The sequence below is a fragment of the Taurulus bubalis genome, assembly GCF_910589615.1.
Source record: "Taurulus bubalis genome assembly, chromosome: 16".
Lineage (NCBI taxonomy): Eukaryota > Metazoa > Chordata > Actinopteri > Perciformes > Cottidae > Taurulus > Taurulus bubalis.
The window spans coordinates 10,540,432-10,565,486 of record NC_136604.1 but is presented as its reverse complement, the minus strand read 5'-3'; the positions used below and the strand labels follow the sequence as shown (position 1 = coordinate 10,565,486).

Here is a 25,055-nt window from a genome sequence, read left to right as displayed (position 1 = left end):
CGTCACCCCCCGGTCTGGTTCAGTTCACGCTGTCACTCGTTAACGTTAAACCGGCGGATCTGGCTGCAGGTTTGTTTTTTTTTTTACTCAAAGTAGCCAACAACGTGACGTCGTGGTCATAAGAGACCCAGAATGAAAGAGTTTAAGGAAGAGGACGCTCTATATGTACCAGTACAGCATAAATAATAATAATAATAATGAATAAAGGGTTGTCAATTAATGCTTTTTTGATAAAAAATATGTTTATCCGATTCATCGGAAAAATAAATCAACCGATTAATCGATTATTAAAATAATTGTTAGTTGCAGCCCTAAACATAATGTTAACCTGTTCGCTTCTATCCCTGATGCACAAATGTTTGCTCGGTCATTCATCAAGCTGAAGGAAAAGTCAAGACAAGTGTCAATGTTTGTAGAACATATTATTACAAAAAAAGCAAATGTTTTCTTTCGATTCACAGCCAACATGGGTGATGGATCGTGTGCGTCTGTCACAGGTCAGTGTAGCACTCTCCCCAATGATTGAGGGGAGAGATCGCTTGAATATATATATATATATATATATATATATATATATATATATATATATATATATATATATATATATATATATATATATAGCCCAGACAGGGGGCTCTGTCATTACAAGCTTAAAAACATGTCTCACATTTAAACATAATTTGTTTTCTGGAAAAAATATACAGGACACATAGCCGGTCTCAAACATTGTAATGTCAAATATTTGAGATTCTTTTAACATAAACTGTGATCATAATGTTGTCCACTGCATATTTAGGTCAGGTAACCTAAAACTAGCTCAGACTGGTTAAAATGTTTGCCCTAATTATTATTATTATTTAGGGGTGGGGTTGATTTTGCACGCCCTTGTGTCAAAAAGTGACAAAAAAAACACAAGAGTAGCTTCCTTCTTCACAGGTTTATTCCGTTGCGTTATGTCAAATGAAAGATAGAAGCGTTGCGATGGAAATTGCTTCAAAATAACCGTACAATTATCTTATTTTTGTGTAAAGCTAGGAACAAAACAAAAGAAAGACCACTTTAAGGTAACGCAATTTCAGCACACACATGAGTCCCAGCATGTTACCAAACTCAGAAGCACAAACTATTTCATTCACGGAGTCTGACACTGAAATTGAAGTTAAAACAGTAACAGGTCACAAGGAGAAAGCAAAGCAAGATGACTCACTGATCGAAACCTTCCAGCGAGGATGACTTGAATGAATTCAGCAGGTGTGCTATAAAAGGTCACACATTAAGTACGGAAGGACTGTGTTCAGCAATTTAAAAAACATGGTTGACTATGCTATAACGGCTCAACGACAGAAAAACATTGACAGATATTATTTCCATTCACTGAATGGTGCCTAGACAGGATGCATGACACGCAGATGTAAAATGACTTTACATGAAGAATACATGCTGTAAGAAATGTGGACCAAACATAATTAAATGACCGAAATTGGGCACAAAGTGATACACTACTATTGAGTCGATTATTAGAGCTAAAAACATATGAAACCTTTTGTTAAAAATCCTAATTCTGATATTGTGCAGCATGTCTATACCACAGTCATAAGTCTCTGCACGTAGTGCTCCAAATGCCTGATCGGTTATGAATGCAAACTAAATGTAAAACAATAATTAGTTGTCTGGAACTAGCACAGTGATTTACAGCGAGCTATTTATGCTATTTCAATTTAAATAAACTTGAGAACACGTCTTCTGAATCTTTAAATCGTGAGTGCAGATAAATAAAAACACATTTAAAAAACGTTTGACAAAATATTAGTGTCAACGTTAAAATAACCCACAAGAAACGAAACCGACCCCATATGTGTCACCTGCAGCTCGACACAGGAAGGACCAGCTTCTGTTTACACTTTCTACCTGGCTAACCAGCGTTAGCCTGCTAGCTAACACGGTCAGATTCAGGGCTCGTAGGAAAGACACTAACTTTAACCTCCCAGAGAGTTTAAGACGAGGCTGAGCTATGATGTCTGCTCACCCACCGGACAGTTGAATCGACCCTACGCTTTATCTAAGGGCGCAAGCGTGACAGACAAACAACTGTATCTGGTGCCAGCGGAGGCGTTGCGCCCACCAGAGTGTAACGAGGAGTATATGCAAGCTAACAAAGCTACAAACTGCGACCAGTTAGCTGCTCGTCCGCCTCGAAGAGGAGGAAGTTGTGATCTGTGTGTCACGTTTACCAAACGCTCGTTGTACAGATTATTCACAACCACACTTACCGCTACATTCCCACCTGGTCTCCTTTTAATTCACAGCAGAAGTGAACACTGGGGTCACCGTCTCCCAGAAAGTCGTAGTTACATTTGTTGCAGAAAACTTCGCCGGACAGCCTGGATACATTCCCCGAGTGACTGTTGTTGTCAAGCCAATGGACGACAGACACCACTGGTACTTCCGGTCCGAATTGTCTGCTTCTCACAATAAAATAAATCCATCTGTTTTCAATAGATAGACAGCCAACAGCGGAAGAAGTACCGGCACTCACATTGTTTACTTACGTAAAACAAAATGTAATAACACAAACAAATTTAAAAAATACTCTATTACCTGTAAACGTAATTTGAAAATGTTCTCAAAGGTGCTGTAAACTGAATTCAAGGCATAGCTATTCCCTTGGGGTTGTAGCTGAAATAAATTCACAATGGCTCCTCTGTGCTCTGAAACCCATTGTTTCCAATAGCTTGTGCTGCACCTTCATTCTCCACTATTATATTTACATAGCAAATAGTTAGTTGCTGCTATGTTAATGCTCTGAATCCAGTTTATATAATCTTTAAACTGACAATAGCAGCATGCCCCTCATCAATCAATATGTATATTATTAAGTATAATGCAACATAATAATGATAATAACACTTCATATATATTTAATGTATTGATCCTACATTTTTTGCACAATATCTTCAAAGTGAATAGTACTAAGAACAACAACTGCTGTTGACTTGACAAGTTGCCAGAGAAGCTCAAAAATGTTTAACAGCATCGTTTACCCTCCATACCCATACATGTGTAGTAGCAGGAATGCCAGTTGCCCTTAGACAGTAAACAAAGAAAACTGAAGAGTGTGAAGAAAGAAATACGTGTTTTTATCTTTTATCAGTACATGATTTTTATTCTGTCCTCTGAACTTAATTATTGGCCAGTATGAACTTGCTGTGAAGGTGTTTGTTTGAGTCAAATAAATAGAATTGGTATTTTAGGTTCGCTTTTAATATGACCATTGATACACAGCATTGCATGATAGGATATGCATCATTTTGTTTGTCAATTGAAACGTAAGTAATCTTATAGCCTCTTTACAAACCTGGTACAAATGTGTTTCTTCTGTATTTCATTCGTGTAGGTTATTGCACAGTAATAGGTTCTGTTTTTTTATCATGTTGTTTCACTTAATTATCTGAAAATATGAAATGAACTATTCGCATATTTTGGTCCGCTGTTGTTTCATAGTATGCTTTCTGCTGACATATCAAAAGAAAGGCAAATAATCTTAACATGAGTGCACTTAATTTTCGGTCATTATAAAAAATATTTTTGAGTGATATTGGTTACATACCACTTCTAGCATTTATCAGTGGAAATACTGCTATCCTGTGGCCACTAGAGAGTAGTTTTATTATACTTCCATCATGAATTATGATCCTGCCATCTCGTTCAAATGACACACACACACACACACTCACACACACACACACACACACACACACACACACACACACACACACACACACACACACACACAAACGTGTTTTTGTCACTTATGTTTACCTGCATACCAAAAACCACAGCTTAACCATAATTTAAATTGTTTAACTGGTGGGGAACACATGGAGGCATGTTTCCAACTTGGTCCACACAAGGACACAAACAGTCAAAACAGTTTTTTGTAATGTCACATTGCTCACCCGCAGATCCCTCGCGGGCCTTTTCTTCATATGCTTTTAGAAAAGATACATGACAGAATAAAACTTTTATTTATAGTTTATGATAATTGTGTGTTTTAATAGGTCTGATTTCCTCAGGGCTTCTTAATAGTTGTCAGTAGTTTAAAGAGAACATTCTGTTCAACTTGTATTTTTATATCTTCTGTAATTTGTTCTACTCAGTAAAGCTGCCCGTAAGGTTCTCAATTCCCCTCAGAGAGACTAAATACTTTAAAAAAAAGTTTGAAAACATCACAAACATATTCTGTATGGAAGCAGTATTCATCACTGTAGCTATATCACAACTAGCTTGTGTCACATGTACCATCAATTACATTTACATGGCCACATGATTATGAAATGTAATAATCTAAATGGCTTCTGCATTACTTAATTCAACATAATGTATGTCACATTTTTTATATAATGTAAGGGTTTTCAACAATGCCTGTCCATACAAGGTTGTTGTTTTCAGATTGCAAGGGGATCATCACATTACTGTGTCTTTATGGATCAGACACATGTTAAAACATGTTCACCATTTAACCAAGCAGACAATCTCATGAGGCATTTGTTCATCTCTGTTTCTTAGTATCCTTGCTCAAAAAGAGAAGTAAATGGAGAAAAGATCAAATATTTTTGAACCATCACCCGGGACAGACCTGTCTGAAATGTAAAGCCACATGTATGTTACATGTGGCTTTGTTAACCTCTTTGTTTAACTGTAATCAGACTCATCACTCAGTAGCACAATGGGAATCACATTTATCTTGAACTGAACATTTGGGGTTTTGGATTGTTAGTCGGATAAAACATCCAATTTGATCATGTCAATGTGGGTTTTTGCAAACTTTTGAGAGATATTTTGAATCAGTTATTTTCAGATATTGTATGGGCCAAATGATCAATTAACAAAAATAATAATAATAATCAACAGAGTAATCAATAATCAAAATAGTCATTACATTTGCAAGATACATTTTTAATTTAATTTGAACAACAAACGCTGTAGCCCTAAAGGTTTAACAGCATAGTTGTCAAATGTATTAATACACAAGTACTTTCTCCCCAAAAAAGAGGGTGAAATGATATTCACTTATTCTTACACAGGGGCGCTTCAGATAGTGATGCGTGTTGGACATCTCGTGTTCACTGAACATCTTTGCCGCGTTTGTTTTTGACAGCCACCGGAGGACCTCTGTTGGCGCATGCGCACACTTCGCTCCTTCAGATGTCAACTGCACCAGAGAGATAACGGACAAACATTAGCGACAGCTCGCGAGCGTAGGGAAGTTATAATCCTTTGACAAAACGCGTCTCCAGCCTGTACAAAGTAATGAAGTAGATAGCTGGAAAGCTAATCAGACGTACCTTGATTACAACTGACTGGCGTTGCCTCGGTGAAAATGGACCAGGACTTTGAAGACATAGATTCAGAGGGCCGGTGGCAAAAACTCTACCTCGTAAGTCTGCTAGCATAGCTAGCTTCAAGCTAACACAGGTAGTAGCTCAACAAGCTAGCAAGTCGGCTAGCTCATCAGTTATCCGACATCTAACCGCTAATTCATCGACGATTTCCTTCGTATTTTAGTTATAAGTTTGTTTCCCCTTCGTGTCTGTCGACATTGTAAGAACTAAACACCATAACGTGAATGTCAGCGTTAGTTTCGTCGGTTTAGACGATGTGTGTGTTTAGTGTGTTTTTTGTAATGGTGCATGTGGTTGTCGCTCTCTGTGATTAGCTAGCGTTACGTTACAGAGTGAAGTTATACTTGACTCTATTAGTAGGGTGTTATTATTTATTGGGCACACACATCTAAGCGAGGTTGTTTCTGGTGTCCTGGTCATGGTAAATGCTTGTAGTCGTAGGTTTGAATCCCTGTCAGGGTGCCTTAAACTGTAATCGTGGATCTCTTGTTTCTAAACAATCTTACTGTTCTTCAGGAAATAAGGAATCAGTCCCACGAGTGCTCCTACAAAGTGGCAAAGTATCCAGAGAACCGCAACCGAAACAGATACAGAGACGTCAGTCCATGTAGGTAAACGTTTGTGGAAAGTCTAAACTGTTCAGTGTGTTTTGCTAACCCTCTAACGCAGTCTGTCAATTTACAGCTAATCTTATAATAATAAATACATCAATTTTCTCTCATGCTACTTGCAGTTGATCACAGCCGGGTGAAGTTGGAGAGCACAGAAAATGACTACATCAATGCAAGTCTGGTCGTCATGGAGGAAGCCCAGAGAAGTTACATATTGACTCAGGCAAGTCAAAGGCTTTTTATTCCAGTAAAATCAATCATGGACGCAGATCTGTTAATACAACCATAACACCGAAGTGACGTCTTCAAAATGCGTTGTTTTTTAACCAAACAGTCCCAAGATACAGATGACTGCCCAATTAACTAATTGATTAATCATTCAGGCTTCGTAAAAGGTCACTACTAAACTGAACAACAACTACATGGAAGTATATATCTTATGATTTAAGTACTGTAATATAGCGTGTTATGATAAAGTATTGCCATTACTTTATTGTAAACAGTTCAGTTGGGAGTCAGTGAGGCTCGTTAGTGTTTTCAAAAAAGTTGTGTCATTTAGTGATGAGTAACGTTTCTACATCACTGTTAACTGCGTGTGTGGTTTTGTGACATTGTGTGTGATGTAGCTACAAAGTAAAGTAAATCTTGTGAAAGTGTGCTCTCTGAAATATTTAGTAAATTACTAAGTAGTAGAAAAAGCCTATTTAAATTTCAAAAAAAATATCAATAATGATCTTTCTTAAATTTAGTTTTTTTCAAGGATAGGTATGTATTTAGTTTACATACATACAAGCACAGAAAATGATATTGCAATTTTTGTAATTTTATTTAATAATGTAAAGGTCTTCCAGTATTTCGTATCTAAGCTTTTTTTTGTTAAATACTTATTTGCTACATAGTTATAAAATTGCAACCTTTGAGAAAATGGAGAATGAAAAAGTATAATATCACCTGGTGCGTGGTCTATTTTTGTATTTTGTATTCTTTTCTGCATATTCTGTAAAAAACTAAGGTGACACAAAATTGAGTGATGGATTACTTTTTGAATGCTGCGATTAATCAACAAATATATGTCCTCACAACACGCTTGCCTACAGACAATGTTATCAGAACAAACAATAGCTATCCTTATTCATCAGGCCATAGGTATGATCTTTAACATACTAAACAGAAACCAAACAGAGGGGCGTCTTCATCCCACACATCTTTGAATATGCTCGTGTCTTCAGGAAATGAAAAGACAAATAACCACTTTTTTCAAGTCATGTTTTTTTTCTTGCCAGCGTGACCACATAAAACTGAGACTGGGTTGATAAAACTGATTCTAATTCACTTAATGATATTGCTCACCATACACTGAATACTGTTTCATTAATTAAAAGCCACAGAAAGTTTGCTGAATTCAACATGACACGATTGAAATATCAAGTTTCTTACGTTAATTGTGGATGTCAGCCTTTCCAAGTATGTCAAGAATCAGGATTTAGACAACAGGCAGACAGTTTTGGGATGTTATCTTGCATAAAATATGTAAACCTTCTGTGCAATAATATGAATTTGTGTCACAACAAGTTTGGTGGCGATTGTTTTGTGTGCAGTGGTTATTTTTTAGATGAAGCAAACCTAGACTGCTTAATTATGTACCACAGCACTAATAAGAGACGGTGGAAAATGAATTGCTTATCAGATTTCGGGTCTTTCACAGTCCTTAAGTCATTTCCGTCCTAAATTTTATGCCATCAAACAGTGTGCGACATGGTGGTATTTCTTTTAATCTTGTTAAATTTGATTGAATATACAAATGACAACAAACAAAGACTTGTATTCAGCATTGCCCATGCCTTTGTGTGTGTTATCTGTTCTGTATTATTTTAGACATTTAAGGACCTTTCAGAGTGCAGTTTTCTCGACTCAACCACATTGTAAACTTTCACATTCTTGACCTTTTTAAATAAACACTTGTCAGTTGCACAGTTATTAGATTAATAATAGCCTAATGTTTTCAATGTCCGGTCATGCTGGAAAGATTACACGCATTTCAATTGAAAATGATTTCCTAGTGTGCACCGGACTCATTTTCGCCTTTCTTGTAACTGATCAAAGTGTGTGTTTTTGTGTGTGTGTGTGTGTTGTCCACAGGGCCCCCTCAGGAACACCTGTAGCCACTTTTGGCTCATGATTTGGGAGCAGAAGACCAAGGCGATCGTCATGCTCAACAGGGTCATCGAGAAAGGCTCAGTAAGTATGCGATAATAAAAATACATCATATTGTCTGGTCTGACATTTGCTATTTGTCTGGCGCATACACACACACACACACCCCCCCCCACACACACAGATAGACCGCAGGAATAATGAATAAACCACAGAAAGACTCGTCACGCTTAGACCATTTTATCCACAGCAACATCCATACAGTGTGAAATAACTCATACATTCAGTTTGATTCATCTTGATTTTGAGTTTACGTGGTCCACTGTGAGGCTTCACTCTCCAGTCAGCAGGATAACAGGAATTCAATGTTTTGATAGTGTGTTCACGGATGTACAAGAGGAACTAACGGGAATGCAGCCCAACCTCTCGACTCCTTTTTTAAATCCACTGATCCTGTGATGTGCCGATTAAACATACACACGCACACTAACACTAGCAGCTGTGATCTCGCTCTCTTTCTCAGTAAAGCAGCTGGATTGGATCAGGCTGGGTCATGAGATTCTCTCACTGACTGTTTTCTTGGAAATGGAAGAAAAAAAGTAGTCCATAAATATTCTTAATCTCACAAGGATCCTTTATGTAGGCCAGCTCTACAAGCATGCAGAGGGGAGGCTACATAATGGATCCTAAACCTATTCTGAATAGTTCTGTTTATTTTCTATTTACGAAGACTACTTACTTTGTTTTAGATATAGCTTTAGAATTTGTCACAGTATTTGACCGCAGTACTGACAGATTATTTGGTGTTCCCTGAAAAATGTTGATCGCATTGGGAAATCAGGAATTGTTTTGGAATTGAGTCAGGCTTCTCATCTTAACTTTATGTGAGCATGATTTGATCGTAATTTGTATGGCACATTTCTGTTCTTCCACGTTACAGTTTAGTGTAAGGACTCTAATCACAAAATGAAAATACATAAAAGTAAATAAACAAAAAAATAAATGCAAAACATAGAATTTTGAATCATTGAATTTTGTATTATTATAATTGCAATGTGAAAAAAACACAAAAAGGTGACTTAAATTAGACTCATGTGTGCAACAAAATAGATAACAGCTGTAGCACAATAGCTGTGATTTAATAAAACAGAAGTTGGGTTTGTTAAAGTTGTTTATGGTTAAACAACGTATTGAGGTGAACGTGTATTATTGTTTGTGTGAGTGTAACATGTGCAGGTATCTGAGGAAGAGAGAAGACAAAGAGGATGTTTATCCAAAGCATTGTTTGATTTATTATTCAGCTTTCGTCTCAATGGAAAGGCTCAAACTGTCCTGTTAGTTGTCAGCTGATTTGCCTCAAGGGCCCTCGGCTAGCATCTGCTTTTCCTCAGGTGCTTCGTTGTCAGATGTTTGGACGTATTTGGTGTCTCTTACCATGTTTCTCTGCTTTCTCCTCGTGCGACAGGAAAAGTGTGCTCAGTACTGGCCCACAGCTGACGAGAGGGAGATGGCCTTCAGAGACACCCGTCTGTTGGTCACGCTGCTGTCAGAAGACACCAAGTCTTACTACACCACCAGAGTGTTGGAGCTGCAGAATATTAGTGTAGGCTGGAGTTTTACTTACTATCAGGGACATTCCCATTTAAAGGTGTCAAAGAAGAACTGAAATGGTTTACGGGTATCACACCAAGATGCACCACAAGGACCTCTGTTTTCGGAGGCTTCTTAGAACTGAAATCATCACTAAATCTTCTGAGTTTTGTATTACCGCACAACCAAAGTATTTTCAGTGTGCGTGCGAATAAAATGCAAATGAGCTGTAGATTTCACTATGTAAAATCCACAGAATATGCTTTAACTACAATGTTTCTGCTGTAATGTTATGAATGTCTTTCATCCATCTTTCACCTGTGTTTTTATATAAAAATATGAACACAAAATTAAAAACATCAACAACAAAATATTAGGTTTTAAGAAAAATATGCATGAAAGAATGTGTCTTGATTTGCTGTTTTGATGTGGCAAGTTTTCAGAACCTGGTTTCTTGCATGAATTGAAACTGAAACCGTTGGAAATGTTTGCTTAGTTCAGCTTTCAAACACTGGAATAATCTCAGGTTACCTCAAATATAACTGATTAAAAAAAAGCACTGACAAGCTCGCAAATAAATAAAAGTTGTGTACCTGCTAATGAGACCTCTGTCTGCTCTCACAGACGGGGGAAAAGAGAGAGATCTACCACTTTCACTACACCACGTGGCCAGATTTTGGTGTTCCAGAGTCCCCGGCATCCTTCCTTAACTTCCTCTTCAAAGTGCGCGAGTCGGGAGCATTGGGGGTGGACCACGGGCCCGCTGTGGTGCACTGTAGCGCTGGAATCGGACGATCAGGGACATTTTCATTGGTTGACACGTGTGTGGTCCTGGTAAGTCCTTTGTTTGAATCAGTGTTTCCATATCCTGACTTCTTCTTTTCTAAAGTGACTTGATTTGTATTTCTGATACGTGTGTTCGTGCATACTTTTGTTTGACTTGCTTTTATCTAAAAGCATGGTATTAAATCCATATGACTTCAGCGCTTGTATAAAGATGCTGAATGCTGATCTCTTTGTATACATGTACAGTATATGTCACCAAAATTACATTTGGCCTCTAAACTAAAATCCTTCAATATATGACCAACAAATTAGTCACTAGATACTGAGAGAACAGGGTCATCCTGGTCAGCTGAGCTTCTTTACAATTCTTCCTGTTTAGATGGAGAAGAGGAAAGACCCTTCATCAGTGGACATCAAAAACCTCCTGTTGGACATGAGGAAGTACCGCATGGGCCTGATCCAGACCCCTGACCAGCTGCGTTTCTCCTTCATGGCTGTCCTCGAAGGATCCAAACACATTACGGGAGACTCCTCTGCACAGGTACCTGCACCACACACATTGTGTCTAATTCTATCACTCACTACACAAAGTACTCTTTCCTCTCCATGGTATCTCTTGTTTGATTGTAAATCCGGAGGATAAGGCCAAACACAGACTGTACTATGTCAGTTTGTGAGTTTCTCCAGGCCTCTGTTCAGTTGGGTATTTGGCTGTAGAGAAAAACATGGCAGAGGGTCGTCTGGGTGTTGAGGTTTGTTTGTTATCCCAAAACCCCTCTGGCCAGGCCTCCAGACGCATCTTAATGATAAAATGGCTTCATTCAATTATATAGAAAGAACCACATGAAGATGTTTTATTGAATGGAAAAGTATCGCCTACATCCTCATTTAGAAGCCCTCTGTGACTGCTCACAAGTCTCTTGACGTGAGAGGGAAACAAAGTAACACAAATCAATGCAGTCAGATAGGTGACTGACATTAAATTGATTTTAAGGTTAATTTTACACCCACACTGGAAAACCATTGAAACATGAACGTGTTTATTTTCTAATTGAACTTTCATCCATTCATCTCTATAAAGAGCAGTAATTTCCCTTATATATGTTCCTTATCTTTTAACATCCTGGTCCAACTTCTTGCCAGTGAGACTGAAACTGTTTCTTTCAGTTTTTCTTTCTCTCTGCCTCTTGTTACTGTTGCACTCATAGCAGAGTGGTTTCTCTTAGCTTATTTACTTTTGTGAAGAACTGTATAAGTAACAAACTATAGTACAACACACACGTACTACATGGGGCAACAGCAGTGGCTGAGCCTCAGGAATTGGAACAAACTTTTACAGTTTTAGGGTTTCTTTAATACTAACAACAGAAATATAAAATTGACGGACCAAAACGCTGTGCTGGATAGTTTTCATCCTGATTGGCTTAAGGACAACATACCTTTTGGCCAATTCCAGCATCTTCGATGCATTTGTGAAAAGCAGACTACAATGTTGTCAGAAGGCCTTCAATCATAAAGCTATCTTGATTATGTGCTTACACTAGATAGTAATCCAAATGAGTTTTTCTGATTGCATACGTAGGCTAATTTTACAAAATGGTATGGTGGCCTGTTTCACCAACACATTTTTGAGTCTTTAGAAAATCCCTCTCAAATAATTATTTATATATTTATTATATCAGTATTAAAAAAAGAACTTGAGAGTAAACTATCTTCCACTCTGTATTCACTTTTCTTCTCCCTGTGTAGAACCGGTGGCGGGAGTTGTCCAGGGAAGATCAGGAGCCGGCAGCCGAGTCTCCTCCCTCAACTCAGCCCCCAGCCCGGTGTCCAACAGAGCGACACAACGGCAGCCAACGGGGAGGTCAGCTGGAGGAGGGAGAGGACTACAGACAGGATAGCAAAGTACCAGCACAGTCTCCTTGCAAGGAGCAGGAGCAGGATGGCGGCACGACACAGTCAGTACACTAAGTTTGGCCAATGGCTGTAATCAGCTGCTAAATGTTCTGAATAGGTCACTGGTGACTAGACAGACAGCTGTTTACCCACTTCCTCCTTTTTACACAGCAAACGACGCAGAGAAGACAGCATCTCCAAATCAGGCTCAGCAAAGACACCGCAAAGCAAGCCCAGGACAAATGACTCTGAGAAGAAGAGAAAAAGGTGATTATATCTTTTTGGATTAAATCACATGTTTTTCACACACAAAGCATCAAGTTGTTGTTACCTTCCACAAGGATTTGTCCAACACCATCACTATGCCACTTTTGTATTCATTACATGCTGTAATTTGTGTTAACCAACCCAGACTGCAAAAACCATGTCTAATCCTCCATAATTGTGAAGAAAGAGAGCTACTATTGATGCAATCTCTATATTATAATGGGAGATGTAGTAAATCTGCAGTGTGACGTCATTTTGCATGCTTCCTAAATTGTAAGTTCCCTTTAGATCGAAAAGAAAAGCAGCAACTCTACTAGACAACTCTTGTAATGTAAAAGAGATGCCAAAGAAGAAGATATGAGTCAGTTTTCAGCTTCATTTCGTTTAACCCCATAGAGGAAATCCAGCTAGGCTTTCCCAGTCCATGACTCGCCCTCCTATTGGCACAAGTTAGACTTCAAGCTGAGGCCTTCTAATTGTATTCCCCCCTCCTCCATATTCTCAGTCATTTAGTGTGAAGCCACCTGTGTAGCTAACTGACATGTAATTCACGTTTTCATGAAGGCAGGACGCATTTGCCCTGATGAAGCACTTATTTCTGATGACTGTGCACCGCCACTAACGGCTCACTAAGTCATTTCTCAGACGCCCTCCTTTATTGTGTGACATGTCAGTGTTGTTCCAGTAATTCGGCCCAAACTGCACCATTTCTGACGAGGTCTTACTCTTCTTCTCGGACAGTTTGGGCTGCATTTGCTGCACATGACAAGAGCTGGCCTGTCCAGTGGGGGGGCAGCGTATCTTTACCCCCCTCTGTGACAGCAACAACCACGAAGAGCACATTTACAAGACGAGGTTTACCCACAGCTTTTAAAAAGAACGCCCAGTCTTGTTCACGGAGGTGTGAGTGTATTTGGTGTCTGCTGTGTTTTTTTTGTTTCTGTTGAAGTTTTGCTCTTCTTTTCATGATTTGCTTGGCTCCTGCGGTTTGGAGTTTGTTTTGGCTGCACTCTAGCATGGTGTGTGTAGTGTGTGTATGTGTACATTTGTGGTTACTGTGTTGAAGCTCTGAAATGTCAGAGTTGGAATAATTCAAGCTGCTAAGTTATCCTGTGCAGCAAAGATTCAAATTTTGTGGCCTCTTTTTTCATCCGTCTTTTCAATCCTTTCAAATGTTATTGAGCACATTAGTGTAAAACATGGCAACCACGACATATTTCACCGCACAAAACTGTTGCTTTGCACATAAAAGTGCTGCTATTGCAATAACAAAAGTATGGTTTGTAGGACAGAGAATGTAGAGTCACTGATGGTCTCTTGACAATCATACAAAGGAAGTCATTAAGTAAAACAGCAAGGAAGAGGACATCTTGGTCGCCGGTCCATCACACCATGTGTGTCGGGGCTCAAGCGTGTGAGTCTGTTGTACGTTGCTGAGGTTTTACTGCAGCTCCTAACTTCCAGAGTTGTATTATGAGGTTGTCACGTTTCTTCTTTCAACATAGCATGTCAGTTTTGCTAATTGGTTTGTTGGTTTTGAACTGCATCGGTTGAGTTTTGGCCTCGTTAAAGTTTGAATGGAAGCTTGGAGGTTCGGAATTCATCAGGAGATTTATGGTGAGATCTAGGAGGGCCTTTGTTGATTAAATAGGCTGGAGGACCATTGAACGATCATTCATTTTGGTGTCTTTTGCTGTAGTTTTACCAACTAGATAATAAAGGTTGCAACTAATTATTATTTTCATTATTGATTTATCTTTCGATTAATCAATTTGGTCTAAAGAATGTCACGGAATAAATAAATAAAAACCTGTTACAATTTCCTAAAGCTAATGGTGTCAAATGTTTTATATTATCCCAAACCCCCAAAATAGTCCTTTTAATTACCGAATAAAACGAAACAAGTATATTTTGCTTCGATGCTGCAATAGCATCAGTTATGTCAGTAATTGTTGAGTGTGTTTTTCATTGAAAGAAGAGCAAAGGAATTTCTTGATGGAAAGATGTTTTTGCTCTTCTTCCGACCATCTGGCAGATCAGGTTTAATCCTTGAAAGTATTTTTTGTCCGACCAACAGAAGGAAAAAAAAAAAAGAAAAAGATATTTAATTGTGATCCAATTGACAAAAATAGAAAATGAACTGGAGAATATTTGACATTTTTGCTTGATAATGGACCTGTTCAAGAATTTATCTTCAAAACCCTCCTACATCATACTGGGATGAGTCTTACTCACAAATAATGAAATCATGTGTGTTAACGCTCTGCAATAACTAAATGGACATTTTCTGGAAAATGTTGCCGCTAAGAGCATCTGAACACTGTGTGACACGTTGCTTATTAAACATTATTGCTGCTTTCGCTGCATTGATACTCAATCTAATGTCAGGAGGGTCAAAGTGATCCAAGGCATCGAGCCACAGCTGAGCAAAACTACCGTTAAATGTAGTTTGATCTTGTAGCCTTGGCCGAGCTGAAAACGCTGACTTGAGTGTGTGGCGTGACTTCCTTTGATCACTTTTGAGCTTCACCGACATGTCTCTGAAAATTGTGTCTTGCGTTCAACCTCTTTAAATACTTTGTGTCTTGTGACAGGGCGAAAACCAGTGACAGCTAACCACCTGCGGCCGTGCACCTACAGCTCTGGCAGCAAAGCCAACATCGGCAGGGATCTCCAGCTCTCTCCCAACCTCTGTGTCCTTCTTCCTCGACTTCAAACCACTCTTCCTCACCTCCACCGCAAGAGCCAGTTCTCCTCACTATTGCTTGTTTGTTTTTTTTAGCTCCCAGACCTGAAACATTATTCAGCCACCGCATATCGCCCTCTTCTTGGTCCCGTTAGCCGCATGTCACTCCTCAGTTCCTCACAGCTTTCCCGTCTCCTCATCCTCTCTAAACTGTTTACAGCAGACACTTTGACATTCTTTGAAGACAGCACATTTGAAAAGAAAAACACCAGCGCTTTTCTCCCTTAATTACACCTCAACCACAGCCTGCGCTGCTTCTGGAGTTAGAAAACATTTTTCTGTTTGCTTTAATGTTATTATTTGCAGCTTTTACATCCTATCATGGGTCTTTGCATTTATGAAATTCCGACTGATACTAGGGGCTAAAAGCATTGACAATTTGTAATGCTGTTCATGTGTATTTTTTAGAAAACCTTTTCTTTTTTCTTTTCCAGAGGCAAAAATAAATGTTCTATTTTTTATAAGAGATTACTTGAAGTTTTTCAGCAGTGATGGGGGTTGGGTGAATGAAAAGCACTGCCTCATCCCACATGATAAATTCAGTGGCATGTAATGTTTCCATGATGTACATAGTGTTCTTTTTAAAAAAGATGTGTAAAAAGACATATTTTTGCTTGTAAAAATACTAAACGAAAAGACAAACGACGATGTTACAGATTTGAATACAGAAGAAACCTGATTTGATGACTTGTTCTCCTTTTGAACTGAAATTGTCTTAATTTTCCCTTTTCTCTTTTAGAGTGTAATCTACAAATAAAACTGGTATTATCTAGTTTACTTAACAACCTGTCTTTGCTCTTTTCTGGTTCCTGGGCACCACAAACCTGTTCATTATTTTGTCACAAGCAGCACTTTTATTACACACAAAAGATGTAAATGTATGCAATAATTTGATATTTTGACAAGATTGGTCCTCATGCAAGAACCACTAGTACCAACAGAATGGTTCTTCGGTGGGTTTGTACAAGTGGTTTAGGAGAACTTGCCACGTTCACCAATTTTCTTGTACTTCAAATTTTCTTTTGGGTACAAACACAATTTATAATTGACCAGACCTGTAGTCATTTACACAGTTATCTGAGGTTAGGAGCGTGGCTCACAAGTAAGTTAAGATAATACCAAAAATATTGACATGCAGGGACATCTTTTTAGCTGAGTTGATAATACAGACTGGAAACGACGCTACAGGGTGTAAAAGTTATATAAATTGCCGCTTTGTTAGCTAAGACACAGCTCAGGACACCATCCATAAAAATAGCAACTTGCTTTGACAAATGTTTTCATTTAAAGGATTTACCAAACAATAACATGGACATTGAGCTGAAGATGAAAGTAGATTGTTTCTTCATGCTAAGCTAAGAATTCTCTGGTTATAACATTGATACCTTAGCAATGAAAACAGCATGAATTATGAGGCCCAAGGACTTACTTTCTATTTATAAACAGACAAATGAAGTTAAATGTAGTTATATATGGAAATTAACTAATTATATTTCTGATTTGACCGTGGGATTTTGTTGGCAAGTGGCCATGGTATCACTTAAAGTGGTCTCAATATTTTTTATTTAATGTTAAAAATGTATTTCACAAATTCGCGAACTATCTAAAATATGCTTTTAGGGTTTAAAGACCCCCTGAACTATTTTTACGAAAATATTTTTACCGGCTTAATCAATTAGGCCAGCAATGTTTTTCAAAATATAAAAGTGTCTTTTCAGAACATTAATTTTATGATTCCCTCTTTAAAAATGCTGTGTGGACATTTTTTCCCCACAGAATCCAAAGCAATGATGTAATAGAACAGGAAACCACACACTTGACAAAACAGCATTACAAAGTATGTATCAGACTAGTGGTCTTTGTTCGCTGTTGGAACACGTTTGTAGAAAGGAATCAAATTACAGCGGCGGTACTGCCAGGAAGACGGCATGGCGCCTGGCCAACCATTTTCTGTCAGGCGGCCCGATGTGGAGTACAGTGAGAGTTACAGTCAGTCTTGATCGTTTTAGATAAATTCACACTGGATTCTTGTCACAATCTTTTATTCTGGAAATCAGTCAAATGCTTCCTGCACAAAAGATCATTATAAAAAAAAGTAGACTGGGATAAATGTTTGAGAGTGGGGTCAGTTAACAACCAGGTTTCAGGTCCATACCAGGTGAACTTAATATAATACATATGAGACGTTGCTGCTGTTCCTAGAAGCTAATTATGAGCTAGAACAACTAAATATGTGGTTATCAGAACATTGCTGGGGGAATGCCACTCCCAAAGAGAAGATTCCAGGAAGTTGGGATCTTCCATTTGTTGGGCTTTTGACTCTGAAATGAGAATTATGAGAACTATAATTAGAAAGATATAATCTTAGTAGTAGTAAATCTTAGTATTAGCTGTGGTGACTATGGATGAATACCTCATACAACCCCACTTCAGAAACTCTGAACTATCCCATTAAGTCACAAATTATAGTATATTGACAGTTCTAAATCCAACTAATCCTTTCCACTATGATACATATTTTTCTTGAGCAAGTTTCAGTCTCTGCAAGTTTATTTTCTTGCCTCTAAAGTACTGGAGGCAAATGTCTGTCATCTAACTGCATGTCACTTACAGGATCGTCCAGCAGATGAAGCCAGTCGTTGAGGTGGTTGGCGAGCGTGAAGGCGTCTGGGATGTTGTCGCCTTCTGAACAGAAGAGCAGCAGCACGGCCAGTGGGAGATCCTCCGCACAACTGAAAACAATATCCAGCACACAGTCACACATCAGAAACACCCCGGATCAACCGGTTTTAAAGTGTAATGATCTGAATTAGTGCGATGCGTTAGCCTTCGGGATTCAGCATGTTGTACATTCTCATAATTAAAAGATATGGTTGGTAATGCTCTTTAAAAACATTTTTGATAGCTTTAGTTAAATTGTCATTAATAATAAAATAATAATAATGTATCCTTTATTAATCCCCTTGGGGGAATTCTTCTCTGCATTTGACCCATCCTTGATTAAGGAGCAGTGGGCTGTCCTGTGAGGCACCCAGGAGCAATTAGGGGTTAAGTTTCTTGCTCAGGGACACTTTGACATGTGAACTATGGGGAGACCAGGGACCCTGAGCTACAGCTACAGGGGGATACAAGCAAGCTACAGCTTAAATCAATCCAGTCATTTAATTTGGCCCGGATGTCATGATTATACCTGCCTCTCTCATTGCTTGTACCAACAGCCATGTTCAGGTTTACTTTCATCATGATCATTTTGGGGAATTGTCTTTGGAGGGAGGCCTGAAGGGATGGGTTGGCATTGTTGACGACTTTCTTCCTGGATTTAGCAACTTTTGTAGCTAGTGCTGTTACGGTCACTGGATCAGAGTTGGCAACACTAGGCCGGGTCTCTCTGTTGGATCTTTTTTTTTTTTAAATCTGGCGTACTCGTTCTCAAGATTACCAACCTTAGCTTGAAGAGAAATAATTAAGAGGTGGTCATCACATGGTTAAACATCGCAAGCTTCCTTCTACACATAGCTGGAGCACAGGTGTTTAATTTAATAAGTCAATCATATTGAATGCTGCATGTATAACCAGCTCAACGTGCAGTTTGTTGCTGTAATTGGTTAATTATACAGAACTCATGAGTCATGTCTCAGACACAAGGCAGTTACAACCACATGTTTACTTCTTAAACTTAAGTAAAACAAATTATGAATGAGAACATCTGAAATAAGTCTACTTAAAATAAATAAAAATTGCCCTTAGTTCTTTCAGATCAATCGTGATTAGCATTCAATATGAAGTCGCCAACAGGCGGCTACAGCTCTCGCTCAGTACCTGTCCATGTAGAGTCCCTTGGTTATGCCTCCTCCAGGGACAGAGAGGCGTGGGTCTGTGTTGGCGTCTGTCAGTCCTGGGAAGGCTGGTACCCGCTCCATCTCCCTCCAGCCAAGCTCCTCCAAAGCAACCGCACTCACCTTCAGCAGGGACGGAGTGACCAGGTACCTCAAAGGAATGCTAACATTGACACGCACTTGTTAGCAGAGGTTGTAAACAGCAAAGGCAAAGACACGCAGTGATGGTGTGTAGAGCGTGGTCAGGTACCCCTTCAGCTGTTGGTCGTCCCTCTGGTAGGCGTGGCTGCTGGACAGAACTACAGTCCTGGAGAACTCGCTGGCTTTGATCCAAGACACAAGCAGCTGACGGAACTTTTTGAATTTTGTCTGTAATTACAACAAAGGTTAGAACTACAAATACAATAATGCCAATTTCATTCTAGCTCCTTGAAAACACAAACTACATAATCATGGAAGATACAGGTTGTCGTTGATGATCTCTTTAAACATCTCAAGTAAAACAATAAAATAAAATAGGCAGAACTGGATTACACAATTTAAAAGATCGGCCTCAAACACACAAAAAACTTCTTTGGCCCATCACAAAAAATTAAGCCTCAACTCATGCTGCTGCAACAGAACAGTTTTACCTGAATAATTGGCGCCCGGATTTGAAGAACTGCCATCTTCAGTTCTGGTGCTGTGTAAACTATGAAGAGAAAGGGTTGAGAGATTAATTGTGGATTTCTTTTCACTTCACAGCAGTGACGAGGACATTGCTAATGACCTGCCTCACAATGTATTCAAAGTATGTCGACACCAACTGAGAACATGTTTTGGTCTTTGCTGTGAAGAAACGACATTCAATTGTCATATTAGCCCTTGACAACCAATTACTTGGAGAAAATGTGGAGTAACACAATAAAGCTTTGTTTGTTTGAGCTATGAGCTCAGAGAAAGAGCTCCACGTGCTGTTCCTCGCAGTATTCTCCAAAATGCCAGAGAGCGTACAAACAAAATGTACCGTGAAGAAGAAAGAGAGCGAGAGATGCACGACATGTGACAAACGTTTCAGTTAGAATTTTGAGTGTGATTAATTTGCCCCAAAAATATCCAGCCCAAATTCATCTTTAACAAAGTTAAATGAATGATAGTCTCACTCTTATTATTAGTTTTAAATGCTCTATAGATATCCAGATAATATCATTATTGTGAATTCTTAAGGCCATGATAATCCTGGAGTGAATTGAATACCGTGACATTGGCTCATTTAGACGGTACCTTCTGCAGCGGTGTGCAGCTCCTCAGCGTCTTCTTTACAGGTGGCGTATGGATTGTTTCCAGTCATGGGGATGAGACAGTCCGTGTGTATGTAGCCCACTCTGCTCATGTTGAGAGTGGACACAATGAGGTCCACGGCCAGCTGGCCCACATTACCAACAGCCACTGCTGGCTGGGGAGGGAGAGAGAAGGAATACACAACAATAAAGAACAATTAGCAGCTATTTTGATAACATTATTGTTTTCAGTCTTTTGCAGCTGCATTTCATGGTTCTAGCTTCTCATGTGAGGATTTGCTGCTTCTCCTTGTCTTAAATGGCAGGCTACTCAATTATGTTTATGTTTGGACTCAAAATACTGGCTCTGGTTGACGGGTATTTGTTACCATTTACTGACTTTATACGAACCAAACAATTCCTCTAATAATTGAGAAAATAATCAGCTAATTAATCTATAATGTAAATAATAACAAATCTCAGCACTATTACAAATAATTACATAGCAATACATAGATGTAATAATTATCTAATGATGTAACATTTCAGAAAACAACAGTCACAAGTGCTATTTACCTGTACATTTAAATGCAGGACTTTTATTTGTAATGAAGTATGTTAACAGTGTGGTATTGATACTTTTTCTTAATTTAGTAAAGGACCTTCCTGCACCAATGAAAATATGTGATATTGGGTTATACATCAAAATACAATTCAAAGACTTTGCAACAAGGAACTTTTACGTTGCTCTTGCTAGTTTCTCAACATAACCAACAGTAGTTTAGTAGGTAAACAAACTACACAAGGCTGAAGCACAGACTGTTAGTCCGAACACAAACTACACAAGGCTGAAGCACAGACCAACGTGACTTGTAAAAGTGAAACTACAAACCGGTGTCACTCACCATAACGAGGGTGAAATCTTTGAAGGAGGGCGGCGGGTTTTGTGAAGAGATAAACATGATGCCGTTCAGCAGAACCAAACAGATACTGAACAGGAGATTTAAATGTGATTATATTATCTAAAATTATTTTCGCCCGGCTTCCTGCATGTGGGGTCCTTCTGGGCTCCTGCTCGACGTCGACTGTTGATTGAGCGGCTGTAGTACCTGCTGTAGATGCCTGAATAAACTGATCTGTGAATTTATTTCTGAGAAAATATTTTTGGAATAATCTGTACCGTCTCTCACAATCGGTCTATATCTCTCCTTTAATATGTATACTTGAAATAGTATACATATAGTATAGATAGAGTTTATTATAATCAGGCATATTAAGGGTCAAACCTCAGCTCTGCAAAGATTTCGTGTGCAGTAAAGATATGAAACCCCTCCTTTTTTTAAACAGTGAAATCTTAAACACAACAATAACGGTTACAATACTACTAACCAAAACTTGTAAAATATTAATAATTAGATAATAATGAGACTTGTGCAACATATCCATTCTTCGCATTAATTGTGCATTCAGTGTGATTTTAATTGAGCAAAGTGATATTAAACGATTGGAAATGTATACATGGGCTAGTTAATAGTAACATTAATACTGTGTTACTGTACTATGAGTCGACTCTTTTTCCTGAGGAAGCTTCGATCCTTCAATGTGTGCAGCAAGATGCTGGAGATGTTCTACCAGTCGGTTGTGGCCAGCGCCCTGTACTTCGCTATTGTCTGCTGGGGGAGCAGCATTGGAACCGGTGACACCAACAGACTTAACAAGCTAGTTAAGAAGGCCGGCTCCATCATCGGCTGCAAGCAGGAGTTTCTGGAGCAGGTGGTGGAGAGGAGGACGTTGAAGAAACTTTTGTCCATATTGCACAACCTGGACCACCCTCTCTACCACCTGCTGCAGGGCCAGAGGAGCACTTTCTCTAACAGACTCCTCACGCTCCGCTGCAAGAAGGACCGTTACAGGAGAACATTCCTGCTGACAGCTATACGGCCTTACAACAAGTCACCGCTCGCTAGTTCCTCCGTGGATTAGTTCATCACTGTACCATATATACTTTGCATTTTGCACTATCTGTTTATCTAATTTACTTAATTAATGAATACTCTTCAGCTGTAAATATAAATATATTTCATTCCAGTTAGTTGTATTCTATTTTATTGTGTATATTTAAATATATATATAACTTTATTTTAATTTGTATATATCTCTCATCCCTGTTGCTTCTTTATATATTTGATCTTTTATCTTGTGTGTTTGTATTTCAAGTGGTAAGGCGCTACTGATGATGACAAAAAAATTTACCCTTGGGGATTAATAAAGTATATATTCATTCATTCATACTAAAGTGCTACTTAAAAAACAACAACTTCTAAATACAGACAGATAAGGGACCATCAGTGAAGTCATTTTGGTTTGACTTCATTGGGAATAACTTGACCATTCAGTACAGCCAACGCATTGTCTACCATCTTCAGCACCATCTTCCTTATTGTAGCGGTAGTGTTAGTGCCAACGTGGGGCGTGATCAGCACATTAGGAAGGCCAAGGAGAGGATGATCCCTGCACAGGAGGAAGAAGAGGAGTTGTTAGGAGCCAGCAAAGGTTAAATGATGCTTCCTTTGATGTTTTTAACAGCAAAGGAAGCAGACCTTAACATTTAGAGATGTTATTAATTGTGATTCTGGTTAAAGAGTGTGCTGAGACCTTGGTAAGGGTTCAGGGTGAGTCACATCTAATGCCGCTGCACGAATTGTTCCAGACTGCAAAGCTTTGACTAAAGCATCCTGGTCCACCACCAGACCTGAGGCATGAAAAGTACAAAATGAGTTTAAACATCAGTGTTTCAGAATAACTTCACAGTAACGTTTGTAATACTTAATACATAAGCAAGTAAAGTCTAAGAAATACATTATTTTCACCTCTGCTGATGTTGACCAGAGTTGCTGTGGGTTTCATGAGGGACAGCTCTCTGTGGCTGATCAGGCCTGTGGTCTCAGGGGTCAGGTTGACCGCCAGCATGACAAAGTCAGACTCTTTCAGCAGGTCGTCCATGTTCTCCCGGTAACTCGCACCAACTGCCTCCTCATCTTCAACACTCCTGAACAGCACAAAGAAAAGATGAAGCTGACGATTAACATTGTCTCTTTGATGTGGTGCTTTAACATATAGTAATGAGAAGTAGGCAAAGCTTTTTTTGTCCATAATTGGATTTGGACATGATATTATGTCTATTTTATGTTTTAATTGTCATTAATCATTTATCACTATTTATATCTTTTGGCTGTACAACAGTTATAGATCCAGGAACTATGTCTGTATTTGATATGAATTAGTCATCGACTAAGATTTTACTCAGGAATTTCAAAATGAACCAATCTAACTATTAAGTCGTCAAACTTTTACCTCCTGTTCCTGTTGTAATACAGTATCTTCATGTCAAATCCTTTGCCTCTTTGAGCAATTTTGCAGCCAATGTGTCCCATTCCAATAATCCCCAGAGTCGACCCTGTGACTTCAACTCCCATCAGGTTTAGTGGTATACAGGTAATGCTGGGGTCTACAGCTATTTGGTGACCTACAGAAAAACAGGACAGATCCTTAATTAGATGGTTTATTTCATCACCATTGAGGCGCATAAAGCCTCGTTTGTCCTTCTGCGAAAAAAACTAGTTAGAAGTACATTACAGAATTCAGTTAACCTTTGACCTTTGGGAGTTCTAGGATACATAGGATATATATGCTGTCACACACATTGTTAAGCTCTTGGAGAAAATATATGATTTTGGTCTATAAAAGTAAAATGATTACATTTGTCATATTCCATACTTTTTACATACATGAAATGAGGTCTCTGCATTTAAACTTTAGCAGGAGCAGTGGGCTGCTGAGAAGCGCCGGGGTTTCAGTGACATGGTGTCACACAGATTTTTTTTTAAGCCCTTGGAGAAAATTTATGATTTTTATCTTTCAAAGTCAAATTGACTTGGCTCACCTTCAACGATCCTGCGTGCCGATGCCAGAAGCAGACCCATCGCGATATCTGCAGTGGCATCACTCACTACACCTGGCGTGTTGGTCACTTTCACCCCCAGACTGGCGATGTACGGCAAATCCAGGTGGTCAATGCCCGCACCTCCGTTGGCGACCACCTTCAGCGAGGGAAGCAAACTGAGCACCGAAGGCTCCGCTCTAGGGCGGGCATTCCACATCAATATGGCCTGGATCTTTGGCCCGTGCACCAGAGAGTTTTTAAGGAAGTCTTTGAGGCAGATGATACGGAAGTGTTGTTCCAGTATGTCAGTGACCTCTTCAATGTAACCTTGTTCGCCCACCTCTGAGATCAGAGCCCATGGTTTGTTGTCCTCCATTACCTGGAGTTAAAACACAGTTTGACAAGCCATTACACACATCTTATATCAAAGAAGAGCAATTAGTGTCTGTAACAGACTCTCAGGGGCCAAAAGTCTCTAGTATATTTTTAGCATTGTATACATTAAAACACATTATACATTGAAATAATACATTTGAGGAAATATGCTTATTTGCTTTCTGGCAAG

The 25,055-nt window shown here is 38.9% G+C and overlaps 3 protein-coding genes across 3 annotated transcripts; 1 reads left to right on the top strand and 2 right to left on the bottom strand.

Annotated features, from left to right (window-relative positions):
• The first annotated feature begins 5,312 nt into the window (after positions 1-5,312).
• On the top strand, positions 5,313-16,223 carry ptpn2b (protein tyrosine phosphatase non-receptor type 2b). The gene is made up of 10 exons (XM_079231879.1): positions 5,313-5,437; positions 5,919-6,009; positions 6,136-6,236; positions 8,153-8,251; positions 9,633-9,770; positions 10,382-10,591; positions 10,923-11,084; positions 12,293-12,501; positions 12,611-12,706; positions 15,301-16,223. The coding sequence occupies exons 1-10, from the start codon at positions 5,381-5,383 to the stop codon at positions 15,320-15,322; spliced, it is 1,185 nt and encodes a 394-aa protein (XP_079088005.1). The 5' UTR covers positions 5,313-5,380; the 3' UTR covers positions 15,323-16,223.
• A 1,274-nt stretch (positions 16,224-17,497) lies between these two features.
• On the bottom strand, positions 17,498-21,594 carry psmg2 (proteasome (prosome, macropain) assembly chaperone 2). Its single transcript, XM_079232401.1, has 7 exons — positions 21,453-21,594; positions 20,552-20,723; positions 19,921-19,979; positions 19,539-19,657; positions 19,272-19,451; positions 18,064-18,184; positions 17,498-17,773 (listed from the first exon to the last, which is right to left on the bottom strand). Exons 1-7 carry the CDS (start codon positions 21,507-21,509, stop codon positions 17,693-17,695), a joined length of 789 nt encoding a protein of 262 aa, XP_079088527.1. The 5' UTR covers positions 21,510-21,594; the 3' UTR covers positions 17,498-17,692.
• Positions 21,595-22,721: 1,127 nt separating this feature from the next.
• On the bottom strand, positions 22,722-24,866 carry LOC306749153 (putative 2-ketogluconate reductase; the record flags this gene model as incomplete). The annotated part of the gene is made up of 5 exons (XM_079232410.1): positions 22,722-23,058; positions 23,203-23,299; positions 23,418-23,596; positions 23,902-24,073; positions 24,491-24,866. The coding sequence occupies 5 exons, from the start codon at positions 24,864-24,866 to the stop codon at positions 22,902-22,904; spliced, it is 981 nt and encodes a 326-aa protein (XP_079088536.1). The 3' UTR covers positions 22,722-22,901.
• Between the last annotated feature and the right edge of the window lie 189 nt (positions 24,867-25,055).